This window comes from Myotis yumanensis, unplaced genomic scaffold, assembly GCF_028538775.1.
Source record: "Myotis yumanensis isolate MYYU_CA2020_CCGP unplaced genomic scaffold, mMyoYum1.0.hap1 SCAF_11, whole genome shotgun sequence".
In the NCBI taxonomy this organism is placed as follows: Eukaryota; Metazoa; Chordata; class Mammalia; order Chiroptera; family Vespertilionidae; genus Myotis; species Myotis yumanensis.
In genome coordinates this window covers 69,234,451-69,244,457 of record NW_027223762.1, presented here as the reverse complement: position 1 = coordinate 69,244,457, position 10,007 = coordinate 69,234,451, and the positions used below count along the sequence as shown (strand labels likewise).

The 10,007-nt window shown below is 46.9% G+C and overlaps 1 protein-coding gene across 2 annotated transcripts in view; it reads left to right on the top strand.

The window, feature by feature from the left end:
* The first annotated feature begins 4,034 nt into the window (after window positions 1-4,034).
* Window positions 4,035-10,007, top strand: part of UXS1 (UDP-glucuronate decarboxylase 1) — a 112,892-nt gene continuing 106,919 nt past the window's right edge. For both annotated transcript variants that reach the window (XM_070429851.1, XM_070429850.1), the window contains exon 1: window positions 4,035-4,182. In XM_070429851.1, coding sequence (XP_070285952.1) covers window positions 4,089-4,182 — 94 coding nt within the window. In that variant the 5' untranslated portion in view covers window positions 4,035-4,088. The remainder of the gene's footprint in view (window positions 4,183-10,007) is intronic.

Genomic DNA, 10,007 nt, shown 5'->3' with positions numbered 1-10,007 from the left:
ATCCCTGTGGGACATCCCCCGAGGGGTCCCAGATTGGAGAGGGTGCAGTCTGGGCTGAGGGACACCCCCCCTCCCCAGTGCATGAATTTCATGCACTGGACCTCTAGTCCTATATAATAAAACCCTAATATGCAAATTGACCTAACAGCGAAACAACCTGTGGAATGACTGGTCGCTATGACATGCACTAAACCACGAGGGGAAGACACTCAACGCAGGAGCGTCTGCCCCCAATAGGGAGGTGACTGGCGGTGGCAGGGACTGGACTGGCTGGTGGGCAGCAGGAGGCTGCCAGCCAAGGCAGGTGCCAGCAGGGGCCTCCTGATTGCCTCACAAGCTGGTTGCCCCACAGATGGCCCTGATTGCCAGCCAGGCCTAGGGACCCTACCCTATATATTGGGATCAGTCTCTTAGATTTAAAAATTAAACCTGGCAAAGCTACTCTAACACTGAAAAAACAGGATGATGCAGCGGTGATTCATGGACTCTGGCTTGCACATTTTGTAACTGTGTGACAAAGCCAATTACTTAACTTCTCTTTGCTTCAATTTTCCCCCCATAAGATGGGGAAAATGGTACTATTACCTCAGAAGGATCATGCTATGTACTACTTTGTATAATCAGGGCAAAAAAATGTAGCTGCCCATACAACAGCAAGATGCCTTTCACCTGTATGAAAAGTAAGGTCACTGGTGCATGCAGCGTCCAGGACTGCGAGAGGGATGTCCTACTGCCACTTTAGGCCCGACATCCCCTAGAGGGTACTGGATTGCAAGAGAACATAGGCCAGGCTGAGGGATCTGCCCCCCATGCACGAATTTCATGCACCAGGCCTCTAGTCACATAATAATAAAGGGATCAATCCAAGATGAAAATACAAATTTAAATATCTATGTGCCCAATATGGGAGCACCTAACTATATAAAGCAAGTATTAATAAACATAAAGGAAGAAATGGACAGTTTTACAATAATAAGAGGGGACTTTAATACACCAGTTATATCAATGGATAGGTCATCTAAACAGAATCAATTAAAAAATGGTTTTAAACATCACATTATATCAGATCAACTTAATAGATATAGAACATTTCATTTAAAAACTTCAGAATACACATTATTTTCAAGTGCATATAAAACACTCTTCCAGTCTTATCACACATTAGCCACAAAACAAGTCTCAATAAATTCAAGAAGACTGAAATCTTATCAAGTATCTTTTCCAATCACAACTGTATAAAACAAGAAATCAATCACAAGAAAAAAACTGGCAAAAACAAACACATGGAGACTAAATAACATGCTACTAAACAACCAATGAATCAAAGAGGAAATAAAAAAATACCTTGAACCAATTTAAATGAAAACACAATTTCCAAAGCCCATAGATGTAGCAAAATCAGTTCTAATATTGTAGTTCATAGCTATACAAGTCTACCTCAAGAAAAAAAAAGAATCACAAATAAACAACAAAACTTTGTGCATGAAGAAACTAGAAAGAGAAGAACAAACAAAATCCAAAGTAAGTAGGATGCAGGAAATAATATAGATCAGAGTGAAAATGAACAATAGAGACTTAAAAAAACAAATAAGAAAATCAATAAAACTAAGAACTGCTTCAATAAAGGATAAACAAAATTCACAATCCTTTAGCCAGACTCATAAAAAAAAATAGATCCCAAATAAATAAAATCAGAAATGAAAGAGAAGTTATCACCAAAATTACAGTAATATAAAAGATATTAGGAATACTATGATCAATTATATGCCAACAAATTGGACAACCTAGAAGAAATGGATGAATTTCTAGAAAGATACAACTGAACAAGAAAGAAACAAAAAAAAGGAAATGTTTTTCAAAATTGACTGTTGTTATTATTGCAATGTCTGTGAATATGCTAAACACAACTAAATTATACACTTCAAATAGGTAAATTTTATAGTGTGTGGCTTTGAGCATCGGGCATACTCTAGACAGTGCCCCACAGCTGTTTCAGAATTAAATAAGATCCATGTGAAAGCATCCCACGTAACAGGTCCTGGCACATGGTAGATATTTAATAAATTCTCATTTTTTACTCTTATTACACTTTTTACAATATAGAAGAGGTGTCATATTATGATTCATTTTTTTAATAACCTCAACTATCAAGAACAGTGCCTTGTGACTAGAAATTGAGGGAAATATTGGAGAGAATAAAGTAGACAGCAAGGTCAGGATGGGGTGGACGAGAGTCCAGAACCTGATGAGGAGGGGTAGGCTGGTTGAAAGAAGAGAAAAGAGAGGAGCACCAAGTGTGGACTTGCCTTAGCCCACGGTTTCCCTGATGAGCCTGGAGGGCCTCGCTGGCACAGACTTTCCCTCCTGCCTTCTCACAGCCACAGGCGCACACTTACTATTGCCAACTTCATAATTCTGGCTTTGGTTGAACTGAAAATCAGGGTCTTGGGCCACCGACAATTTTCTAGGTGGTAATAATGACAGCAGCAACATTTCTAACTGCAGCTGCTGATGGTATTTTCATAGACTTGGTCCAGTGGGGCAGGAGAAGCTGGCAACAGTGTGTGATGGCAGGAAAAGCACTCAACTAGGAATGCTGGGTTTTAAGGAGCTTTGTACAGAAATAGCATGTATTTCACAATTTCTGGCCTTCTTGAATTAATAGATACCTAGTATGCTTGGAATCTGCTTACAGCTTCAATCTGACATTTTTAATAAAGTTAAAGGGCATTAGGTTGTTACATTTAGTAAAGGGGCCTGGTGCTCAGAGGTCAGCGACATTGCTGGCTTTGGTTTTCCCCTGTGGCTGAAGATCAGCACATCTAATCAGCAGCTCCCCAATATTTTCTTGGGGGTTTCTCCTGACAACAGAGATCTGTGGGTATCATCTTTTCTCCCTTATGGGACCAGTGTTTCTGTGGATCTGATAATGGTATCTGTATCTCTTGACACACCTCCGTGCTTGAAGTGGGAATTCAATAAGTGCTTATCAAAGAAATAAATTCAGGTCCCACATATGCAATTACTTCACCACCATAACGCACCCCCTTACTATGATAAAATATACACATGCAACAAATTGGGATGAAACACACATGATGACATGCCAGCGTTTTTCTTTATGCAGATTCAGCATGATTTCATCCTGTCCTTGCCCTGGTTTGTCCTAATTACACCACTAACATTACTTTTTAAAAAATATATTTTTATTGATTTCAGAGAGGAAAGGTGAGGGAGAGATGGAAACATCAATGAGAGAGAATAATTGATGGACTGCCTCCTGCACGCCCCCTACTGGGGTTTGAGCCCGCAACTGGGGCATGTGCCCTTGACTGGAATGGAACCCAGGACCCGTCAGTCTGCAGGCTGACACTATCCACTGAGCCAAACCAGCTAAGGCTAGCATTACTTTTTTTTTAATAATAATAATAATAATAATAAACCCTTTATTTTTAAAAAGACATCCAGTTGATCATAGCCTAGAAAAATGCACGGGGTTTTGACTTCAGCAATGTTTTAGAGATTCATAATTTTCTCTGCTTCTACTGTAACTAAAAAAGCCAACAAAACAGCCCAGAGAACTGGTCAACTTTCTTAGGGAAAGCCTTCAAAGAACTTCAAAAGACACGGTCAAATTTAGCACAAATATTTCTTTTCATTGCAACTTTTGACTGCCCACCGCGTGCCACCAGGTGGGTTGGGTTCGGAAACCTAGCGACCGCGGTGCCGCCCTCAGCCTGGAGACGCACCTCTCCCGTCCCCGCGCCAGCCGCCACTCCGGGAAAACACGCCCGCAGGCGCATGCGCGCGCCCGCCCCTCCCAGCTACATTCTTCGAAAACCAAGGCGCCGCTGCCGCAGTGCGCCTGCGGGGCGAGGAGGCGGCGGGGAGGGAGGTTGGAGGGCCAGGGAGGGGGCGGGACGGGGGCGGGGTCGCGCGTGCGTAGTGGTTCTTCCAGGAGGAAACCCGGCGCGCGGAGGCGGGGCCTCGCGGGCGGCCGGGGCGGGGCTCTCTGGGCCGCTGTTGCCGCCGCGCATTGTGCAGCAGGCGCCCCCGCGGCAGGGCCCTGGACCGGCGGGTTCCCGGGCATGGTGAGCAAAACACTCCTGCGCCTCGTGTCTGCCGTCAACCGCAGGAGGATGAAGCTGCTGCTGGGCATCGCGCTGCTCGCCTACGTCGCCTGTGAGTGAGCGCCGGCGGCCGGCGGGGAAGCCTCATTCATTCCTGGGCGCCCGGCGGCGGGCGAGGGTCGGCGGGCTGTGAGCAGCCCCGGGGGTGGCCCTGCAGCCCGGTCTCCCTCCCTGGGGGGCCTGCCTTCCTGTCCCCACCCTTTTCCGGGGGCTTCGGACTCTCGCTCTTGACATTTTTGCGGCAACGCAGCCGGCCAACTTGGGCGAAGACCCTCGGCCGGTTAGGCCCGGCGCGGAGACCGGGTGGCCCGGCGGAGAGGCCCTTGCCCCAGAGCGCAGTGACCGGGGCCCCGCGCGGCCGCCCTCCTGGGCCAGCCCCGCGCACCCCGGCCCCAGCCCATTGCCCCTAGTTCCCGCTCCCCGACGCGCGGGACTGCTGGCCACGTCGCCCCAGGGGCCGCCGGCGTGACCGGAGCGTGCCGCGCCGGGACGCCCTGGGGACGCGCGCCGCCGTGCCGTGCTGGTTCAGTGGGATACAAACACTGTTGCCGTTGGCACAGACGCGCTGCGACTGTTTGCTCCAAGGGAAGTTACTCCGCATTTAACTGTCGGGGATGGCAGCTCCCCGGTGTGGGGGCGCGCGGTTCCGGGGCGCGGCGCTGGGCTCTCCTGGCCGCCCTGGCCCAGCGGGCAGGCGCTTCCTTGTGTGCGGTTCTGGTCGCTGTCATCACTCAGGATCGCACCCGAGACAAGGCAGGTGTTGATCCCTGTGTCTTCTTAGAGGCTGAAACCGTTTTTCGGCTTTGTTTTTTAAATTTAAGATCAGTTCGGTGGGAGTATATTTTAATTGTTGCTATTAGTACTTTATCAAGTACCAAAAGTGGGCCAGAAATGCCTCCCAGTGTGAGTTCCTTTTGACTCCTGGCCACCAGACACACTGAAATGAACCACCTGCTAACCAGCCGAGTTTCCCAGCTCTGGGTCCAGAGGTGAGAGGGGACTCCAGAAAGTGACGTAGGTTGAGCTCTGGGAAGACCCAGCCTGTCTAGTGGAGCCCAGCTGTGCGGGAGGTGGAGCTGAGGATGCTCCCCGCAAGGGCTTCTGGTTGCTAGGCAAGGAGGGTGTGAGATGTAGTAGTTTGCCAGGGAGGAAGTGTGTGGACAATTTTAAGAAAGCTAGGACCCAAGGGAAAGACAACTTAAAGTTGCATAATTATTGTTTTGACAACAATAATAATAATACCAACATTTGCTTAGGGCTTACGGTGTGTGTGCAGGCATGAGTCTCTTTCATTGTCTCACTTAATTATACTGGGAAGTAGGTACATAATTATTCCCATTTTAGAAGTGAGGAAATTAAGGCCAAGATAAATTAGGAAAATTTGTGGATGGCCACACAGATGATAAGCTATGGAGAGCCAAGTTTTGAACCTAGAAAGGCCCGGGAGCTGGGGCCTAGAGCCTGTCACAGGCTCCTGTTGATTATGGGGGTTTCCAACGTTACACAGCGGGGTTTTAGAATTTAATAGGGAAGGGGATCCAGGAGAGGCACCATCATTCAACCAGGAAATCCTACCAACTCCTTACTGTGCTTGGCACCAAGGGACACTAAGGAGGGCAGAACACCTAGGCTTTGCAGTCATGGAGTCTAGGGCAGTGGGTCTCAGACTCCAGTGTACATCTGAGTGGTCGGGAAGGTTTGCAAAACACGAGTTGCTGCCTCCTTCCTCAAGTTCCTGATTTTATAGGTCTGGAGTGTGGCCTGAAAATTTGCATTTTTTAAAAATATATTTTATGGATTTTTTACAGAGAAGAAGGGAGAGGGACAGAGAGTTAGAAATATCTATGAGGGAGAGAGAAACATCGATCAGCTGCCTCCTGCACACCCCCCACTGGGGATGTGCCCGCAACCAAGGAACATGCCCTTGACCGGAATCGAACCTGGGACCCTTCAGTCTGCAGGCCCACCCTCTATCCACTGAGCCAAAGCAGTTAGGGCAAAAATTTGCATTTTTAATAGCTTCACTGGGAAGCCCTGGCTGCGGTTTGGGGACCCACTGAGAACTACTGGCCTAGAAGGTGAGATGGCCATAAATTAGATAGAAACTGTTAGAGGGAAAGTAATGCGTAAGAGTTTATGACAGAGACTTTTGAGTCAGAGCAACCAAGGGTGTTTGTTTCACTGAGGAATTGAGGCTTGAGCTGAAGGATGTGTAGGAATGAATAGGGAGGTGAAGAAGGGAATGTGTTCCAGAAGGAACAGCATGTGCAGAGGTCCTGTGGCAGCCAAGAGCAGGGAGTGTTCTGGGAATGTAAAACAGGGTAGTGGCTTTGGCGTGTGAAAATGAAGTATAGCAATGAGGCTGACCCACCAGACAGGGGCCTGAGCAGGCAAGCCTGGGAGAGGCCTGTGCCGGCTTAAGAAGTGGGTGAATTTAGCTGTGAGGGGTTTAGGACGAGGGCAGAGGCAGTGGTACTGAAGAGCCGGGATGGTATAGCTGAGACACTGCAGGAAAAGTATCACAGGGCTCCTGATAGTGTTGAAGGACACTGAAAATGTCCTAACAGTGACTTCTGTGATTTTTAGTGTCTACTTTTCCTTATTAATAATTTTGCCAGCCCATTATGAGTAAAACCTCACCTGTGTTGACAAAACTGTCCATACTCCCAAATGACACACATTGTTGTCCCTGTAAGCCAGCTCCCTTCTAGAAATGCTCTCCCTGTTCCTCTCAGGTTCTACTCATCTCTCTCTCTCCACCTCCTCTGGCTTTTGCCTCCCCTTCCCTCAGTCTTTTGTGCCTCCTGGGGCCCAGGCTCCCTTCTTGCTACCACATAACTCTCTGCCATGCTTAGGGTGGTGAGCATATGCCCACTTGATTGCACTTGCATTCTTTTCCATGCTCATGTTTTCTTAATAACTTACCAGCCCTGGAGGACAGGGGTTGTGTCTTACAGGTTTCAGCCCTTGTGGCATTTAGATCAGTGCTATAGGTCATTGGAAGAGCGCTGAGGTGTGACTGTTGAAAAATCTGGTCCACCTACTAGGTAGCTCCCTTGGCAGAGACTCAGCTCCAGTCACCTTTTTCTTTCTCTTTTTTAAAACATGCACATAGTTTAAAAAGTCAAATAGCCTCTATAGGCGTTAGGCAAAACAGAGTTCCCTGCCACTACTTTCCCCTCCGCAGAGGCAAGTGTTGGCTTCTAGCTGATTATTTTGGTATTTCTCTTTGTGCCATGGAATGCTCTGCCTCTTGAGTTTTCATTTGTAAATATTTATTACCTAGTGACTTTCTTTTTTGAAAGGTGATTGTTTACTCTCTTTTTCTGTGCTCCCATGCTCATTACTCCCCCCCCCCCCCCCCCCCCCCCCCGCTTCCCCATGTAGGTGTGGTGGGATTTTGGGGAGATCAACATTTAATATTCGTGTGTGTGACTGAAAGCCATTCAGAGTGAGTCATGCTGTATATTACCTTTTGCTTTCCTTGGAGCTAATGGTTTTTGGTGTTTTTTAAAATTACTTTGCATTTGAGGTGCTACTGCTGCTTCAACTCCAAACGCTTTGTTGGTTGCTTGTGTCTTCCTGCAGGATGCTCAGAAGCAGCAGGGCCTCTTCCTAAAGAAGGGCCCCAGCCTTCAGACGCGCTCTGCCCATCACACATTTCCTGTCTCCTGACTTCCTTTTCCTTATGTCACACTTCACAGATATGCTCAGGATGAGCTTTTAGAGACATAATTCTAGAAAAGGGTTCCTTCAGGATTTTACAGGCATTGTTCCATTCCTTTCCGGGCTTCTCGTGTTGAGGAGGAGTGTCAGGCCAGTCCCTTTCTGTGGGATTTGCATGTTTTTTGAGGACTGCAGGATCTTTTTGTCCGTCACCACATATTTCCAGATCTCTGACCCCTGGCCTCTCCTCACTCCTGGAGTTTGGTGGCCTCATGGAATCGCCGTGCCCAGGGCTGGGTGGTGCCCACTTCACTTGTGGGCCCAGCAGCTGGGAAGGCAAGTTTCTCCAGCGTTCCAGGTGACAGCGCTCAGTGTGCAGAGCCCTCGCCCCGCTCCCTAGTGTGAAATCCACCCAAAGAATCCCTCTGTTGTTCTGAGCCTCTGCGGGGCCTGGGCTGGTTGTCGCAGCAGCAGGCAGAGCCTGCCTGACAGCCCCACTGTGGCTTCCCGGGTCCTCGCACACAGGGCGCTGGGTACTTGGAGCAGTCTAGAAACTCGATTCTTCAGTCCTGGAAGTTTTCTTGAATTACTCTGGTTATTTCCTTCCCTCCATTTTATCTTTCTGGGATGTTATTGTGCTGATGCAGATTTGCCTGGTCTAGTCCTTTAATTTCCAATTTTTTTTCCTTTTAAAAAAAGTTTTGCTCTGTTTTTAGGAAACTTCCTTATCTTTGTATTCAAACTCTTCTAGTGATTTAAAATTTTTGCTATCATCTTTCACTTATAAGAGTTCTTTTGTTTTCTGAATTTTTTAAAAAACTGAATGTCTTTGTTTTCTCTTAGTTTTTTTAAAAAACTAAATGTCTTTGTGGTTGTATTCTCTTTGTGATAGTTTTGTTTGTTCCGTTTTCTTCTCACTGAAGTTTCTTTCTCCCAGGTCGCTTCTCCCTTTCTTGTTCCAGGCTTTCCTCAGCTTTCTGGTTTCCCGGGGTGTCTGCTAGCGTTTGAGCCGAGGACTCAGGTGGATGGGGAGCCCTGAGCTGCCCCTTGACTGTAAGCTGTGTCACTAGAACTGGCAGAGCCTCACAACCTGCGTACCATGGGACTGTCCTCTGAGCTGTGGTGACGACGCTCTCCCACGCCCTGCAGAACAGGGAGGCCTGGCTGCCTGCACTGTGGGAGCCCCCTCCAGTTGGACTTGGGCTCCCCAGTCTGAGACCTCCTAGTCTGCCCTTTCCTGAGATGGAAATGCCTATCTTCTGCCGAAGCAGTCATGTTGCAGTTTAGACAGATTTGAAAGTTATATTTTCTGTCTTAGCTGCATTGTCACCCCATGTCCAAGTGCACCAGGCATGATCATTCTCAACTCTTTCAAAGCAGCGATTTTCAACCTTTTCCCTCTCATGGCACATGTAAACGAATTACTAAAATTCTGTGGCACACCAAAAATAACATTTGTTGCAGATCTGATGGGGGAAAAGGTATAATTTTGATTCATTCGCACTGGACAGTTGTTGTGGTATTGGCTTTTGTCATTTTTTTATTTGACATTTTAAGGGAAAAGAGGTCAGTACTCTCTGACTAAATAGTCAGCTATTGCATGATTTGAAAAGTCTGTGGCACACGGGCTGAAAATCGCTGTTCTAAGGTATAACTGGGCCTTTCCCACTACTGGTCTCTCATTCTCTTAATTCCTCTGCCTTCAGCGATCCTCTTTCATCTCCCAGCAACAGTTTATTCCCCTCTTCCTGTCCACATAGATTTATACCTTAAGCTAAGTTTATTTTCTGACATTTTAATAGAGTTTAGGAGTCATTATCTTTTTTTTTTTTTTCCATCTTTACATCTTGGAAACTGGAGTTGTGATATCTAGTAATATTCATCTAATTGATAGTGTATCACGGATTTGGTTGTAATGACATTGTATTTATGGTACCTTTCTATTATTCTACACATGTCACTGTTATTCAACTGAAATTTTCAGAAAAGGCACAAAATTAAGCCCTGAAAACCATGTAAAAGCATGATTTATGTGTGTTAGCTTTGCATTTATGATAATGCAAACTTCTCTGAGTTGGGACTTTTATTGGATTAGTTTTGCCATCTAATCAGTCTCTCCTAAATTCACTCAGCAAACATGTACTGGCTTGCTGCCAGGGAGGGGGCACAGCGAGTTAGACACCTGATGCCAGCAGACTCCCGGGAGAAAGA